Source organism: Colias philodice, chromosome 28 (assembly GCF_061535455.1).
Source record: "Colias philodice isolate Cphi_HAF_F1 chromosome 28, ilColPhil1 Martin Lab GWU primary, whole genome shotgun sequence".
Lineage (NCBI taxonomy): Eukaryota > Metazoa > Arthropoda > Insecta > Lepidoptera > Pieridae > Colias > Colias philodice.
In genome coordinates, this window is record NC_143113.1 from 2,718,185 (window position 1) to 2,735,870 (window position 17,686).

The window sequence follows — 17,686 nt, forward strand, 5'->3', positions numbered from 1 at the left end:
CATAAATAAGTTTACAAAAGTTTTGAAATTATTTTAAAATCAACCGTTTGAGTCGTGTTTAAGTCAAATAATATTTGTAGTTTTGTTTTTTGTAAAATTGTTTATAAAAACAATTATCCATATCATAAGAAGATTTTAATAATAATTAAGACATACATTGGCATTTATCTGTTTTCAAAACCGCTAAAGCTTCATTAAACAATTGTTTAGAAGTTTGTATCATATCCGTTAAATGATTATAATCATCGTGCTTTTCTTCTTCAATCATTTTTAATTTGTCTTCCATAATTTTCAATTTTTCCTCCGCGAGTTCTAGCTTAAATCTAAGCTCGTCTTTGTCTAGAATATCGTAAGCTTCACTTTGAGGCGTTTCCGAGGATGTTGTCTCACTCGGTTTCACAGCAATAGCTGCTATAGAAGATTGTTTCTTACTTAAGGACGGTACAGTATGTGCAAAAGAATCAATCATTTGATCCTTTACTAGCGCAGTTTTTGATGTCCGTGAACCTCTCCTCGATTCCCTTAAATTCTTAATTTCTTCTTCAAGCGTTGACAGTTTCCTTTCCAGTTTTCTTTTCTTCTCTTTAGTTTTTCTATGCAATGTATCAAGCTCTTCCCATTTGTGCCTTTCTGTATCTAGCCTCTCATTTAATTTTACAACTAAATCAGACAACTTCTTTATTTCGTTGTCTGTAGCTGTTTTCATGGGAGTAAAGAATACGCTTTGTAGGGAACATTCCTCGTATCTAAGCAATTGAGCCCTTAGTTCTTCAATTTTTGTAGCCTTTTCAGAAGCTTGCTCGCGTAAAGCATCAATTTTAGCGTCAGTATTTTTTATAAGCTTCTGATATTCGGCAATTTCGCCGTGCATTTTGTTCATTTTCACCGTGTTTTCTTTTAAAATTTCTTGATAATACAATTCAAGGCTTTTGATTTGATTCTGAAAATAATGTTTAAATAAAAATGGTGCACAAAAACTACATATTATAATTCTTTTAATTACAACGATAAATGTGGTAAATAAACACTAACCCGTTGTTCATTTATTAGAAGATCGTCGTGGTTACTTTTTTCAACAAGGGTTTGCATTTTTTGTCTTATTAGTGTAGCATCGCATTCAAGATTTCTAATTCTACACTTTGCTCCGTCTAACTTTTTCTTCAGCTCACAATTTTCTGCTTTTAATGATTCCAGACCAGCCATTGCTCTGTCTATTTCTTTCTTCCTTTTTGCCTCTATTTCCCGTATAATCTTGAATGTGTTAATATTTAAATAAAATATATTTATGTGTAAAAGTGTTTTCACATAATATCATTAATTACTTATAACGAGATTCGCAAGTCGTGAAGTAATTTTCAACGGTCATAGAAAAATTATTTAACTCACCTGTGCTTGATCATGTTTTTTAATCTCAATAAGATCTTTTTGTTTTCCATTTAATTTTTCTTCCAATACATTAATTCTAGATTGCAATAAAACAATTTGTTGGGCTCTACCCTTCCATCCCGCTAATTCATTTTGCAGATCTTTAATACTCGTAAATTTGTCTCCTAGTTCTTGTTGTAATATTTTAGTCGCTATCAGTATATCATTTTTCAGTTCAAGGTTTCTGTTTTTGCTATCGTATAACTTTTTATTCACAACAGCTAGTTTATTATTCAACTCTTTCAGTTCATCAGGACTCGCATCAATGGGTTCTTCTTTACAAAGACAGCTATCTAGTTTAGCATTTTCTTTATTTATTATATCTAACTGTACAAGTTTTCTCTCCAATGTGGAATTCTTAGTTTTATAGCTTTCAACTTCGGCTACTAGATGTCGATTTTGTTTACATAGTTCTGTTATTTTTGCACTAATAATACCCGCTGACTTTGAAGATATCGCCGGCCCGGAACCGGATATTATATCACGTATTCGTTGATTAAGATCAGAAATCGTTCTGTTTAGTTGTTTTATTTCTTCATCTTTAGTAAAGACGCATTTACGTAATTCATTATTTTCCCCAGTCATTACCTGGAGAATTAGAATGAGATTAAAGTCTGAGATATACTAATGCTAATGTCGTTATTTTAAAAATATTTCTTACTACTTTGTGTTGCTTTGGCTTGAGAATTGAAAATAGCAACAATTACAGTCTTTATCGTTCTACATTTAATTTTTTATTGTTCCATATAATAATTTGATAATTTGAATACCTATTTGTTAAGTTACCTTCAGTTGTTCAATTAAATGTGCATTAAGTTCTGGTGGATATAAAATATCATCAGGATCCGGTTTATCCAGTCCAGCCAACATTTTAAGTTTCATTTCATCAGTTTCATCAATTTTGGCTGCCATTTCCGCTATTTTCTCATTCTTTATATTTATTTTAGATGTTACTTTCCCAGTTGAACCAAGTTTTTTATCCATTGTATTTTTTCACATGACAATAATTGTAAAAATAGGTCCATATTTACATTATTTGTCAAACTCATGAGACTACTACATTCTATATTCGAATATTAAAATATTAAATGAGTAATTATATATTTTATGCTTCGAATTTACTGTGGAAGTTACTTTCCCAAATGGTTCAATTATATTTCAATACAGTTTAAACAATCAAATAATAACTATTAATAAGACGAGTGCATCGAAACAACTACAAAACTTCTATAAATTAAACAAACAATTTGTTTAATCGTGTAGACATTGTATTATATTTTTGGCGTTGTCAAATATGATGGTGAATGATTGTCAAGTTGACACTTGACAAAGATTGTCAGTGTCATCATATGATCGATTATTTGTGAATTTTGCGCAAATTATTAAAATTCCTATAAAAATCTCGTTGCTTTTCAACTTACTGCTTCTCATTGCGAGAAGCAGCTCTATACATTCTTCTAATAGAGTTACCCGTCCGGGTGTATCTTAAGGTGTGGTATATTATATTCGTCCTTGTATTAATATTACTGTTTTTATTGGTTTTGTTATGCAAACAAATCGCTTTCATGCCCTATTACTTGTATAATACAACATTGTTGTGAACTGAAGATATTGTACCTAATATTGTACATGTACATGACGTATAGAATTATAAATGTTACATCGTTTTTTTCGCAGACATGCCAGGTACCAACTTGATAGTTCCCGTGGTGTTATGGGGGAAACACGCTCCGACTCATTGTATATCTTCAGTTTATCTCTCGAGAGACCAGAAGACCTTGGTAACAGGGTGTTATGATGGTCAAATATGTATTTGGCATGTGAATCCCGATTCACTTAAAATGACCCCCCGCTGCTTGCTTGTGGGTCATACAGCCCCTGTAACATGTCTATCGCGAGCGTCTATTATACAGGTAAGTTTTGTATTATGCTTTGTATATTATGTTGGTTTATAGAACTGATTCAAAAGGAAAAAATATATCTTCATATTATCTAATTGGAATCTGTTTTACTGATCTTTTTGACATAAGTACTACTATTGATAAAAGTGTCATTGAGTTAATGTTTTATTCTTTTATATTGTGAATATTATTCAATGATAACAATGTAATAAATAAGTTGAATATTAAACAATTTCTACTAAATATTAAAATGAAATATCCTCTAAGCATTGTAGAAACTTCCTCTGTATCATAATAATTATTATTATGTTGATATGAGAACTATATTGGCATCATTTTACGTTTCCATTCTATATTTTATTCAATAAATCAATTGCTGTTTGTTTGTCTTGCTATAACTCATGAATAGCTGGGCCGATGTGTTTTATTTTGATCTTGTAGTGTTTGTTGATTAATGAAATGTTTAAATAGAGAAATGAAAATTATGCAATATTATTTTTCCCAAATATATTATGTAGCTGATATAAGTTTCTCTGTTAATCTAGATATTAAAGTGTTTAAAGATCACATGAAATTTGGCAATAAACAATGACCTTAAACATGAGTTTGAGTTTGAGTATGGTTTTCACGCATAAACTACTGGACCGATTTTGATTAAATTTGGCACAGATAGTCTTTAGACCCTGAGAAAGAACATAGGCTACCTTTTACTGCGAAATATGTACCACGGGCGAAGCCGGGGCGGACCGCTAGTTACATATACCAAATAAAAAATATGTCCTTTAATAAAATATTCTTGCCGTTTTCAGGACAACAACTACATAGTAAGTTCTTCGGAAGCCGGCGAGATGTGCACATGGGATCTTGTTGATGGAAAGTGCAGAGAAAGTGTGAAGTTGACGCAAGTGCATACTAATATACAGGTGTGTTTTTATTAGTGGTTTATTTGGAAATTATATGTTGTAATAAATAGAGAATGAACGAACATGTTTTGAAAAGAAATCCCTTTTATCCTTATTTTATTGAGTTTTATGTGACTTATTAAAGGTGTTATCTATACTAATATTATAAAGCTGAAGAGTTTGTTTGTTTGAACATGCTAATCTCAGGAACTACTGGTCCGATTTGAAAAATTCTTTCAGTGTCAGATAGACAGTTTATCGAGGAAGGCTATTGCTAATATATATTGTCACGCTAAGACCAACAGGAGCGGAGCAATGCGAGTAAAGCCGCGGAGTGCAGCTAGTTTTATATATGTGTAGATTTCTGTATATTACAATAGTAATGATTTCTTATTTGAATTACAGGCATACCACATGTGTAATAGTGAAGATTTACGATTATTCTGCAACGGTTATTACGCTGAGATTTTGATCATGGATCCCTTCTCATTGGAGATTTTGTTCTGTTTGAGCTCTAAAATGAACCCTGATTGGATATCTGCACTTCATGTTAGTGTTATTTGAATTTATTTTGTTTATACAAATAATTTATTTTTACAATTATTTCATCTGCAATCAGTCGTTGATTATGAGCAGATATTTGGGTCAGTATATTTGACAAAAAAAATATGCACAGAAATAATTAACTTGTATTAAATGCAGTTTTGTTTGGCTAACAGGTAGGTATATGAATTTACTGGTAATCTAAACAAAGTATAATGAAATATAATTGGAATAAAATACTTCATAATGTATTCTTGAACTGTTTTTTATTAAGTGTTGCTTTACATAAATATTTATTAATCTTTCTATTAATAAATAACTCTTAATTATAGGTGTTAAGACCGTCTTCGCGAAAAGATGATGTTGTGCTTGCTATCTCTATTACGGGAACTGTTAAGGTAAGTTAATAATTATTGGGATTTTAAACATAAGACTTAGACACAATTTTTTGAAGTGAAACTTCTTTAGGTGCGTTGATGGTTGAGAGTAAAATTTCAAGGTCGCGTCATGGCAATACCGTTATATCAAGTAAACGCGACAATTTTGATATTTTTGATTCTTGCCAAAGAAGTTTCACTTCCGACACGTGTGCTCGGCACACGTTTTTAGTTACATTTCGTTTATATTCAAGTACTATGAGAGTACTTGAATATAAACGAAACTCACACACTCACTCACTCAAAATTTCAGCAGTGAATGTGTTAAAAAGAGAGTAAATTTATGTAATTGAAACATTTTGCATAATACATATAAATGTAAATAAAACTTAAACATAATTATTTCCAGGTATGGTCCCTCCTCGGTCACGAGAATAAGCAATCGGAACCAATATATGAGAATGAGTCGAAACAAATACGTTGCTTGAACGCACTGTCCTTGAACTGCTGTGCGTATAACCAACGCACCGTGTTGATCGTGTGCGCTAAGTATTGCCAGATATATGATGCGGGTGAGTTATTTAGCAAAATTTTAACAGTTAACAGTAAACACTAAATATTGAATACCTACTTAATACTATACACTAAGAACTACACACTATACACTTAAACTCTAAACACTTAACACTTGGCAGTTGTCACGTAACACTTCACATTCGTATATTATATGACGCAAGTGTAGTCTCACTGCACATCTATAACAGACTTCATATAGAAGTTTATATGAATCGTCAAATAAATAACGAACTTACCATTGCTCTGAAAAGCAATTTCTATGGGTTAAAAGAACCGGAAAGAAACTCTATCTTTGCTATTTTAAATTATATCAATTTTACAAAATTTCAAATATAAAATAATAATGATGCCAGAGACCTGTCTTGTAATTATTTTTTATATTAGTTTATACAGCTTTTTTTAAATAAATGAAAGGTATAATGTTGTGAAGGTTTAAATTAGAGTTAATCGGAATTTTGCAAAGGTTGCAAAATTCCGATCATTTAAAAGAGGATGTTATTTTTTATGTATGTATTCATCATTTTCAGGCGATTTCTCAGTACTCTGCTCTATACAAGCGCCGTCCGGCGAACGTTGGATGTCCGGGGACTTTCTGGCCCCGGATCGAGTACTCGTCTGGTCCACGGAGGGCAAGGGTTACTTGTATAAGTTACCCGCCAAGTGAGTGTTTGTCTGTTTGTATGTGGGTTTTGGAACTGAATTTATTTAGTGTGCAATTGGTTTTGGGTAATAATGTTTAAAATAAACAGTCAATTTAAAAAAAATGTGGTTTTATGAAAACAATTTTGCAAGATTTTTTGTGCTTTTTTGTGGATGAAAGCGATGGTGGTGGTTTATCGTATTTTGGAAATGTGAAAAATGCAATTTATTAGTTATTTCTTAATATTATTGACATGAATTTTTCTAGTAAATTATCGCTTCGACTTTTTCCATTTTTGTCTAACAATGGCGGAAATGCTTAAAAAATAAAAATATATATTTACGAAATTAAGTTTATCCGTTTAAGAAATAAGTAATAAACTGCATTATTTATATTTCAATGATATCATCGGTACGAAACATAAATTCAGTTCCAAAAAATAAAAAAGGGAGACTCAAAAAAATCATACACAACTCAATGTTTTAGATATTGTGTTTAGCATTAGATTATCATCAGAGCACTTGCCTCTGTCATTTTTGTTAATACACAGATTATTATTATTAAAAAAATATTTTTAATATGGCAATTATTTCAAATATTTTAATAATAATTTCTAATAAGAGAAATTTTTTACCTATCATCCTGATTGGACGATATATTCCATATTTAAATCGTCTTTCTGCTTCACAAATAAAAAAGTATGACCAAAAAATTGCCAGCTGTAAAAAAATATCGATTTACAAAATTTGAAAATCGAATGTTTCCAACGCTAAGCTGTATTGCCAGTTATGCTAAACATATCTATTTTTTATAGCAAACTGCGTGGACGAGCTATCAGTAGGTCAGCACTGTTTTATATATGTATTTTGTTTACTAGCAACATTATTAGTTTCGCTTTCATGCCTTGTCATCCATTTTGTTATGACGTCATTGTTTATAATGGACGATTGATTTTTTTTTCATTTTTTGGTATTGGTGTGATTTTTCATTCGGTTGTGTATATATTGATTTCTAGTATAGAAAATATGTAGAGTCCTGCATCTCACAAACTAAGAAATGTGAACTCTAATGTCTTGTATATAAGATACAGATTACAATAGCAAACCAACACGTAATGTAGGTATTGATATTTGTTTTATGAAGGACATTGTACAAGTTAAAGTGATTTTGAACCTTATCCTATCAGATATAGGTCTCAGTTTCTTATAGCAATTTTATATCCATGGACCTTTGTAAATAAAAGTAATTTTAAACCTTATTTCGTTATGAATAGATGTTAATTTTGTACATCAATAAAATGTATACCCATATCATATCCATGTATGATGCTATAGTTATCATTAGAATTTTCTAGAATAGATATTTTGTTGCGTTTAGCACACCATGTATGTCATCTTTTATTTTATGTTCGACACATACAGATGTGATTGGCTAAATATGGCTAGAATTCAAGTCGATAGAAAGTCAAGTCAAGGTGGAATTCATTATTTTAATAATATAAAAGAAGAGTCATCTATTAACATAATAGGTGTAATGCTATACTCTTAAAATTTTGTGAGACTCAGAATATAAAGACCAGATCTTGAGAATCTTGGAGAACTTTAGATGGAGAAAGTAAAAAATAAATAAATTGCAAAACTTCCAAGTACTTTATTGCGTGCAGTTTTATAAGCATCTACAAATTTTGAGGTACCACTTGAGGGGAATTAATAATAACAATTTGTTGTTATATATTAGAGCCTGGTAAAAATGGCAGTTGAGCGCAATGCATTTTGTCAAAAGACATTGATTTTTGACTTGACTTTTCTACTTTGATATAACCGTGCCATATTTGGTCAAATTTACCCTATTCAAATACACGTGTGCGAAGTTTTTACAGTTTTTCTATAGGGTTAAATTTATTAACAGCTCCGTACCAGATCACAAGGGATTCCATGGACCAACCGTGGACCATGATAGTCCTGTGTTGTATGGCATTATGGCTCATCCTGATAATAAGGTAGGATTTGACAAATTTAAGAAAAATTATTGATTAAAATATTTATTATAGTTGGGATTTTGTTATCGTGTTCCTGAGTTGTTGGACAGATACTTTTATAGCGATTTAAACTGTACTTCTTCTAGATTTAATTTAACTCATTACTGCTGTTCGTTCTCTATGAAAGAGTTTAATGTTATGTGGTTAAATTAGTAATATACATTTTGTAAATGGTTAATAGTTTATCTTTTAAGGGCCGATTTTTCAATGCTTGGATAAAACATAAGTCCAATAAAGTGTTACACGATAATATTTAAATGTCACGTAAACTGTCAAATATGGGCAATTAGAATACGTTTTTAAAATGATAGTTTTATACATAATTCGACGAATAAGTTTTAACCAAGGATAGAAAAATCAGCCCGAAATGTCTTTAAAAAATTACCTACCAATTCAAATGCAACGTCAGATAGTTACAAGACTTATAGTGCCCGGCAAACTTCTTGGCCAAAAAGTAGCGTGGTGGGCGAAGTTTGCGCATCAAGTTTTAGTACATTTTTATATGCGCAAGTTTCCCCCACCACGATACTTTCTGGCCAAGAAGTTTGCCGGGCGCTATAATACCCGACGTTTAAAATATATATCGAGGATTGAGACGACATTTTCAATATTTACTGTGTAACCAATATAGTTAAGTAATCAATATAGTTACATACCTTTGACAATATCTTAATATATGTATATAAATCTCGTGTCACAATGTTTGTCCTCAATGGACTCCTAAACCACTTAACCGATTGCAATAAAATTCGCATACCATGTGCAGTTCGGTCCAAATTGAGAGATAGGATAGTTTAAACATGTAGGTACCACGGGCGAAGCCGGGGCGGACCACTAGTTGTAAACTAATTTTACCTTTATATCAGCTCCTACTTACGAATTTAGAAAATAGTAAATACATTTTATTATATTATTGCCACTTTCAGCTCCTCTCATGCCCGCCAGCCATGCGATTCATACTAACCTCCGTGGGGGGGAAACAGAGAAGGCTCTTATTAAGGGGGGATTCCGCGGGTGTAGTGTTGCTATGGAATGTTGATGACGCAGCCCTACCTGTGCCTAATAAGGTTATGTGTAAGTATCAGCACAGTATACAGATACAACCAGTAGGGAAACTTCATACAACACGTTCGAAATGGCTCACGTACACAAGCAAGCGTGTTTGTAGAATCGTAAGGGTATTCTTATATCTGTTAATTGTCTTAATACCCTTGTTTAAAGTAAAAGTAAATTTTTTGTGTTACGATACTAAATAAAATGATCACGCTTTGTGATGATCACAGAAAGATGACGTAGCAAAATTCGTGTCGTGACTTTCATGCATGAAATGATGTGATTTTTTTTCTCTTTACTGGTAAAAAAAACTTGTTGATTTACATTAGGTAAACAAGCGTTGTTTTTGTATTATAAAATATCATTTTTAAATAAAAACTACGCATAACTTCAATGTCTTTACATCTTCCACTAGTAGGTAGTATACGAAATCGCCAAGATATTTAATATTTTTTTTTTTAACTTTTAAACAATTATACTACAAAAATATAATAAAATATATTCTAGCTCGAGCACCAATAGTCACTACGAGTTTGGATATGGCCTGGGCCGATATGAATCCTAGTCCCGTCGGTGTTTTGGATCAGTTCAGCCATCCTGAAGACAATGGTATGTAAATGTATTTATTCAAGTATAAGAATTTATCCACACTAAGTGTACAAAATAATTTTTTAAGGGCTGATTTTTCAATCCTTGGTTAAAACTTATTCCTCGAATAACGTATTAAACTACCATTTCAAAAATGTATTCTAATTGTCCGTATATATGACAGTTTACAGGTGACATTTTGAAATGTTCGTGTAATACTTTATTGGACGGATAAATTTTAACCAACGATTGAAAAATCTTCCCAGTTAAACATAATTTGGTGTATTTTTCCCAATTTATTTCATACGTCCATTTTGCTATTGTTAACTGTTATAGGAATAACTAAATTATCTGTAAAATTAAATGAATCCGATCTAATCGACTTTTAACTGTTAAAGTATGAAAAAAAAAATCGTTTACCGTAAAATTAAATATTTTCTCTTTCAAAAGTAGTTATAGCTTAGTTTTTCGAACTTACTTTTTTTTATATTATGCCTACCTAGTTTCTTTAAACGAAGTTCCTTATTTTTATTTTATCTTTTTATCCTTGTATGCTTTTGGCCTTTGGCAAAATAAATGATTCTTACCTTATTTCCAATGAATAAATTTTCGTTCCAGAAATAAAGTTAACAGCGTCTATCTACCTCCTGGCTGCGAATCGTCTTGTAGTAGGTCGAGAAGACGGTTCCATAGTTATTGTGAACGCGACACATACAGTGCAGTTGCAATTGTTGCATGGAAACCATCAGCAGTTGGATGGTGAGTTTGTTTGTTTGTTTGTTCGCGCTAATCTCAGGAACTACTGGTCCGATTTGCACAATTCTTTCGGTGTTAGATAGCCATTTATCGAGGAAGGCTATAGGCTATATATCATCACGCTAAGAAAAACAGGAACGGAGCCAAGTGGGTGAATCCGTGGGGTGCAAGATAAACGGGTAAGTTTGTATGAATAGATGTTTGTTGCGGTTACATCCGCACACATAAGCAAGTATTTCTATAGCTCAAGTGATATTTTGATATGTTACCGTGCCCGCATACTTGCGTTGTAATTTCTTATCTAAACAATACAGGCGAATTATAATAAATTTGATTTTATTTTTTTCTATTTCCTAATTACCAATTTTGAACATGCCTTTTGACAATATAAGTGCATATATAACTTAATTAAATAACATTATTATGTTTCAGATTGGCCACCACACCAATTATTGTTAGGTCACAACGGCAGAGTGAATTGTCTGCTGTATCCTCATCATGTGCATCAGAGGTAATAATTATTTTATTTCTCCTGATTTCTTGGTTATTTATACGAAGAATTCGATTTATAATTGAACTTGGATAACATATCACCTTTTAGCTTTATATACGTAAAGTTTCGTAGTAACAAATGCATTCTAAATTTCTAAAAAGGAAAGTTTTGGGAAGCTCTTTATTTAGAAAAGCTTCAAAAGCTTATATATTTTCTTTGGAAAAGTAATAAATAATAATGTATTAAAATATTATTAGTATTATCCCTTTAAAGTTCATATTGCAATTTTCCCTGATTAGTACTACAGAAACGACTCTTTCTTCTTTCTTTCTTAAAAAAAATTGGTTGTCTGTAAAGTCAGTTTACTGACGATAGTTGAACGTGACAACGTCCGATTGTGCTTCTTTGTCGCTCGTTCCGCGCTCTCGCTTGCACTTCAAGCCTTACATGGAACGCCTCAGAGCGAGGTAACGCCGCATGAGTCATGTTTTTTCGTGCGTGCAGCCGGCTCTATCGAATTATAAGACGTTGTCACGTCAAAAAACTTTTTTCTTTCCTTAGATACGACAAATCCCACCTAGTCTCAGGTGGGATAGACTTCGCTGTGTGTCTATGGGATCTGTTCAGTGGTGCGCTCTTGCATAGATTCTGCGTACACGCGGGCGAAATAACTCAACTTATAGTGCCTCCGCAGAATTGTAGTGTGAGTATATATTACTAGCTGTGTCCCGCGGTTTTATTCGAATTTATCCGCGGATATTGGTCTTATCGTGATGATATATAACTTACTAGGTTTCCGCCAGCGGCTTCGCCCGCGTAGTGAAAGAGATACCTGCATAGTTCCCGTGGGATTTCCGAGATAAAAACAGTCTATGTCCTTCCTCAGGTCTCAAACTATATTCGTACCAAATTTCATGAGACAGAAAAATATTTTTGTATATTCAGTAGGTTTTGATTTGCTATGTTGAAAATTATGTTATACTTAGGAAACATCTTTCTGTTACAATAATCGATCTTAAGACAAATGTTTTAAGGTGTATATTTCCTAAATGGTAATACATATTTTGTTGTTTTATTCACAGCCTCGCATTCAAAAGTGTATCTGCTCAGTCGCATCGGATCATAGCGTTACATTATTGAGTGAGTATTCATTTATAGTTATGATTTTAAAAATATTTATTAAAATTTCTTATTTACATGATTTTTTTTTGTCAATAGTACTTTCAAGTTGAAATAGGCCGAAAATATTTATTTAAAGTACAATTTATTGGTGGCCTTTTCAATTAGAAGTGATCATTTCCAGGCAACCAGGGCAGAAGGTAATAGGCATAAAGATAAACTTTTGGCGGGACGAGATTAAAATAACAATTTTAAATACAAATATACAGGGTTAGTTTTCAATGACCAGCCAAAATTTAAAATTAAGATCTAGATATTAAACCAAAGGTACATTTGAAATATTATTGTCGAATAAAAAAAATAATAAAATAATAATAGCATTCATTTGAAAATGTCTTAAAAATTTCCTAAATCGTAAACACGCGATAAGTTTATTGAGAATCAATGCTCTTGTGTGCGTGCGCGCATCGCGAAAATGTGTGTGCTAACTTCTACCTATCTAGGTTGTTGAACTGAATTGTGCTTTTGTAATGTCCACACGTTCGCTTTTTAGTGGCGGACAGGGATGAAATCTAATTAAAAAAAAACGTTTTTTTTTTCATTAGATCGAAAATGTTATCGATTCTGAACCATTTCTGAAAATTTGGCCGGTCATTGAAAACTAACCCTGTATTTGTTTTATACTACAAATACTATGTCTATAAAATTATCCAGGTCTAGCAGAACGGAAGTGCGTAACACTAGCGTCCCGGCACCTATTTCCGGTAGTGACTATAAAATGGCGGCCGGCTGACGATTTCATGGTGGTCGGGTGTAGCGATGGTACGGTTTACGTGTGGCAAATGGAGACTGGACATTTGGATAGGGTTTTACATGGTGAGTATACCAGGTGAAAGGTAAGACGTTAGACGAATTTAGACAGGAGCTTCTACTCATGAAACTGAACAACTTTTGTTCTACAACTTTGCTGAATTCGTAAAAAAACTAGACTTTGTAAGGAAACTTCGCTAATCAGCTGACCGATTTCCATACAAAGTCCAAATTTTTTTCTACGAATTCAGCAAAGTTGTAGAACAAAAGTTGTTCAGTTTCATGAGAAGAAGCTCCTGTCAAAATGCGTCTGACGTCTTACCAGTCACACTGTATTTATATGTATAAAAAAATGTGTGCGTGTACTAGTGTACACACTACACACGTAAGAAGTGAAATTTCTTTATGACTTTATTTTTCAAAAAATAATTTATATGCAACTTTACAGAAATACGTCGAATCACGCGTGGTAGGGATAAGAAAAAGATGGTGTACGGAAAAATGTCACGCGTAACGAAAAAATGTTACACTAAATTTTTTTCCAACCCCAATAAAGAAGTTTCATTTCAAAAACACGCTTTTATTACGCTTCATCTGTATGTTTGTTTGTAACCGACTTTAGACTCGAATTTGAGCCGCTTTAAACGGACAGATTTAATTCAAGCTTTTTACACTTATCAAGGACCGGGGACAATCATTTTATGATTTTTGAAGTGAAACTTCTTTATCGGGGTTGGACAAAAATTTAGTGTAACATTTTTGCGTTACGCCGTACGCGTGACATTTTTGCGTTACGCCATACTCGTGATATTTTTGCGTTACGCCATACTCGTGACATTTTTAAGTTCATAAAGAAGTTTCACTTCTTACGTGTGTACTCTAGTACACGCATACATTTTTTTCATAATATGTCCATAATAAACTTATTTTCATTTCATTTCATTTCATATATCTGGTGGAAAAGCACCTTTAGAGTTGTTAAACAACTATTCCTTTGCAGGTATGATAGCGGAAGAAGTGTTAGCAGCGTGTGACGAAGCCCTAGCTGATGAATTGGGCGGGTCTCTATCTAGTGGTACCGATTTGCAGGGCTTGGCCAATCCTGCTGTACATTTCTTTAGGTAAGTTGCTGATAATATACTAATATTTTAAAATTTATTTTTTTATTTATTAAAAAGTTTGACTTATTGTTTTGTTTTAGTTTTTAATTAATTTTAATTGATATTAAAAAAGAGAAAAAATATTAATACTTATGAAATAGTAGAAGGAAATATTATAAGCTTCTCTTCTATAGTTAATTTGTGGAAAATCGTTCCTTATGGACCATCAGTAACGATTTCATCTACCCTGATACCTTTATTACATAATTTTTAGTTCGTTTTGGATGCGTTCATCTTGTGTGTCACAATAATTTGCCAAATTTATTGGAAATCTAACCAGGAGACTGTGGGGGTTTATGTTCGTAAAATATGCTCATAAAATATAGAGTTTTTTAACATCTTTTGCTCAATTTCTACAGTATAATTTGGTGCGCGCTAATCTCAGGAACTACTGGTCCGATTTGAAAAATTCTTTCGGTGTTAGATAGCCTATTTATCGAGGAAGGCTAAAGGCCTATATATCATCACGCTAAGACCAACAGGAGTACTGCGGGGCGCAGCTAGTCACGTATAGTAGTAGTACAGTCACGTGGACTCCTCTGAAAAGCAGCGCAGCAGTTCATTTTAATTAATGGTTGCTGCTTTGATGAAGAGGAGTCTTTTTTGTCACCATTTTTGCTATATTTTTGAAGTGAAAGCTTCTTTAGCGGCGTTGGGTATAAAATCTTAAATTCGCGTCAGGATACGTGGCCTGATCGAAAAAGCGTAAGACGGATTTTTTTTTAGCCCTTATATTCCATGCGTAAGACGGATACCAATCCAAAATATCAAACATGCTGAACGTTAATAATCAAGTTTTCACTTCTGCCGGCACTCCCGGAGTGCAACCCGTCTTTTTTTTTTAAAAGACTACTGTGCCGTGTGTCAAATTGTCCTGAAATTTTTAACTTATGGTGGCAAATGAAACGCTTTCTATTTCTTTTTCTATAATCTGTGGTACAGGGGTCTCCGTCACCGCAACCTAACCGCAATGCGTGCGGCCACGCAGCGCGGGCTCGCGGCGCTACACGCGGCGGAGCGCGGTAACGGCGCGGGCCCGCTCGCGGAGCCGCCGCGCGCCCGCCCGCCGCCGCTCACCGTGCAGGGCTTTAGGTCCAACCCCGCGGGTGAGATATACATACATACTGACATACACACAAATATACACTTACATACAATCTAACCGCTATGCGTACGGCCACGCATCGTGGGCTCGCAGCTCTGCATGCTGCGGAACATGCAGTACGTATACATATACGTAAGTACGCACATTCAGAACGTACGCACGTACAGTACGTACGCACGTACATTACGGAGGCACGTACATTACGGAGGCACGTACAGTACGTACGCACGTACAGTGCGTACGCACGTACAGTACTTTCACACGTACAGTGCGTACGCACGTACAATACGTTCACACGTACAGTACGTACGCCCGTACGGTACGTACGCACATACAGTACGTATACACATACAGTACGCACGCGCATATACTCGTCCGCGCGTACAGTACGTACGCACGCAAAGTACGTACGCACGAACAGTACGTACGCATGTACAGTACGTACGCATGTACAGTACGTACGCACGTATAGTACGTACGCACATGCATACAGTAGTACGCGCGTACAGTACGTACGCACGTACAGTACGTACGCACGTACAGTACGTATACACATACAGTACATGTGCACATACAGTTCATATGCACATACAGTACATATGCACATACGTGCGGGGAGCACACACGCGCGCGTGCACACAGATAGATGCAACGAGCATGCTATACACACAGCATAATATATTTATTTATTTATTTAACACTTTATTGTGCAAGAAACAAAATATACATAAAGGTTACAATAATAAATGAAATAAAAGCATAAAGTGCACATATAGTACAAGATCCCAGGGCCGCCAGATCTCACCTATTTTCTAACGGATGAAATGTGGACGATTGGGTAGTGTCAGTATGTGCTACCATCGTATGACTACCCGCTAGCTTGGTCAATGGGCCAATTTTCAGATATCAGGTGATCAAGGTTCATAAAAACAATACTTCACGTATTTTCTCATAGCTGATTTTCACATGTTTCAGAATATACAGTTAAAAATAAGATGTCAGTACTCCCAGACACTTCCCGTGGGCCATATTGCTTAACAGACGCATTAGAGCTCTCAAAATAATCAAAAAGTCATCACACATACGTAAAGAACACATACAAAAACACGAGAGAAGCATGAACACAGACTTTTAACGTGGCGGGTCAAACACAAGCACACTAAAACACGTGTAGTACAGACATAACAATTATTATAAACAGACACATACAATAAACAACTAGACTAGGCAGAGTTTTGACATGAGCGATACAATGAATTTTGAACTTTACTGCCACGAAATAAGGTGTTATTTTTAATGAATGTTTACGACAACGCCGCTTGGACCTTTTTTGAGGAATTTTAATTTATGATTGTAAACCTAGTTGTTTATACTACGTCAAAGCATAGACAACAAACACTAATAAAGTCTTTTCGCAGTTTATTACATGTATTTAATTAATTAATTTATTAATTAACAGATCCCGAGAGCCACATCCTGTTCTTCGACATTGAGGGTCTGATCGTGGAATTGCTGAGTGAAGAATACTCGGCTATGAGTCCAGCTAGTTTGGAGGTAAACACGATCATACACATGTCGAAATTGGGATATTGTAGATAAGGGTTGTTTAGAACAGAAATGAATATTATTTTGATTAAGAAACAGCTAGTGCATCGAAACCTTTACTATAGCATTCAAATGCTTTATAAATAAGACATTTTTCATAAAAGGAAAAAAAATTGATCACGAGGAAAAAATTTGATTCGAACCCGAGTCTTTTGCCTTAAATTTCTCAGATTTCTCAACTGCGAAATTTATCAATTCCAATTATTAGAGGGCGCTATATTCAAATGTGACATTACAAATGATGATGATGAATGTCCTGAAATATTAAAAAAAAGACGTGTGTCACTCGGGGACTGCCGCGGTAAAGCTATTGCATGCTATGCCTTCAAGCCACACCTCCGCGCCGTCCCCGTGGGGAGCGTGAGGTTTTTCGTTACGCAATTTCTGGATTCGGTCCCCGCGCTCAAGGCCCGCGATAGAAGCTATGCAATAGCTTAAAAGAATTAATATTAACAGTATTTATAATTGTGAACTATTTTCAGGCGGCCGGTCTAATAACGAGCGAGTACATGAAGGTGGCAGCGCTGACGCAGTCCGCGAGTCCGGATGCCGCGAAACGGATATCAGGTAATTAATTAAGCGCCTAGGCTATTGA

At 34.1% G+C, this 17,686-nt stretch overlaps 2 protein-coding genes across 4 annotated transcripts in view; one reads left to right on the plus strand and one right to left on the minus strand.

The window, feature by feature from the left end:
• Positions 1-113: 113 nt before the first annotated feature.
• Positions 114-2,433, minus strand: LOC149476237 (uncharacterized). 2 transcript variants are annotated; one of them, XM_089712083.1, is made up of 4 exons: positions 2,212-2,433; positions 1,387-2,013; positions 1,033-1,251; positions 114-940 (listed from the first exon to the last, which is right to left on the minus strand). In XM_089712083.1, exons 1-4 carry the CDS (start codon positions 2,407-2,409, stop codon positions 146-148), a joined length of 1,839 nt encoding a protein of 612 aa, XP_089568209.1. In that variant the 5' UTR covers positions 2,410-2,433; the 3' UTR covers positions 114-145. The 2 variants fall into 2 exon arrangements, with proteins under 2 accessions (XP_089568209.1, XP_089568211.1); XM_089712085.1 differs by lacking the exon at positions 1,033-1,251.
• A 322-nt stretch (positions 2,434-2,755) lies between these two features.
• Positions 2,756-17,686, plus strand: part of Rbcn-3B (WD repeat-containing protein Rbcn-3B) — a 128,084-nt gene continuing 113,153 nt past the window's right edge. For both annotated transcript variants that reach the window (XM_089712117.1, XM_089712118.1), the window contains exons 1-19: positions 2,756-2,915; positions 3,103-3,338; positions 4,136-4,249; positions 4,634-4,777; positions 5,104-5,169; positions 5,558-5,720; positions 6,252-6,384; positions 8,273-8,363; positions 9,329-9,476; positions 9,963-10,064; positions 10,662-10,802; positions 11,232-11,310; positions 11,854-11,995; positions 12,375-12,432; positions 13,126-13,287; positions 14,222-14,342; positions 15,324-15,487; positions 16,946-17,040; positions 17,574-17,658. In XM_089712117.1, the coding sequence (XP_089568243.1) occupies positions 3,105-3,338; positions 4,136-4,249; positions 4,634-4,777; positions 5,104-5,169; positions 5,558-5,720; positions 6,252-6,384; positions 8,273-8,363; positions 9,329-9,476; positions 9,963-10,064; positions 10,662-10,802; positions 11,232-11,310; positions 11,854-11,995; positions 12,375-12,432; positions 13,126-13,287; positions 14,222-14,342; positions 15,324-15,487; positions 16,946-17,040; positions 17,574-17,658 (2,242 nt within the window). In that variant the 5' untranslated portion in view covers positions 2,756-2,915; positions 3,103-3,104. The remainder of the gene's footprint in view (positions 2,916-3,102; positions 3,339-4,135; positions 4,250-4,633; positions 4,778-5,103; positions 5,170-5,557; positions 5,721-6,251; positions 6,385-8,272; positions 8,364-9,328; positions 9,477-9,962; positions 10,065-10,661; positions 10,803-11,231; positions 11,311-11,853; positions 11,996-12,374; positions 12,433-13,125; positions 13,288-14,221; positions 14,343-15,323; positions 15,488-16,945; positions 17,041-17,573; positions 17,659-17,686) is intronic.

What these genes read in the sequence shown, in the direction of transcription:
- LOC149476237 (XM_089712083.1), bottom strand. Translation starts at nt 2,409, where the DNA reads ATGGATAAAAAACTTGGTTCAACTGGGAAAGTAACATCTAAAATAAAT. An exon ending in ATTTAATTGAACAACTGAAG is followed by an intron (nt 2,014 to 2,211) that starts GTAACTTAACAA and finishes CTAATTCTCCAG; the next exon opens with GTAATGACTGGGGAAAATAA. An exon ending in AAAAACATGATCAAGCACAG is followed by an intron (nt 1,252 to 1,386) that starts GTGAGTTAAATA and finishes AACACATTCAAG; the next exon opens with ATTATACGGGAAATAGAGGC.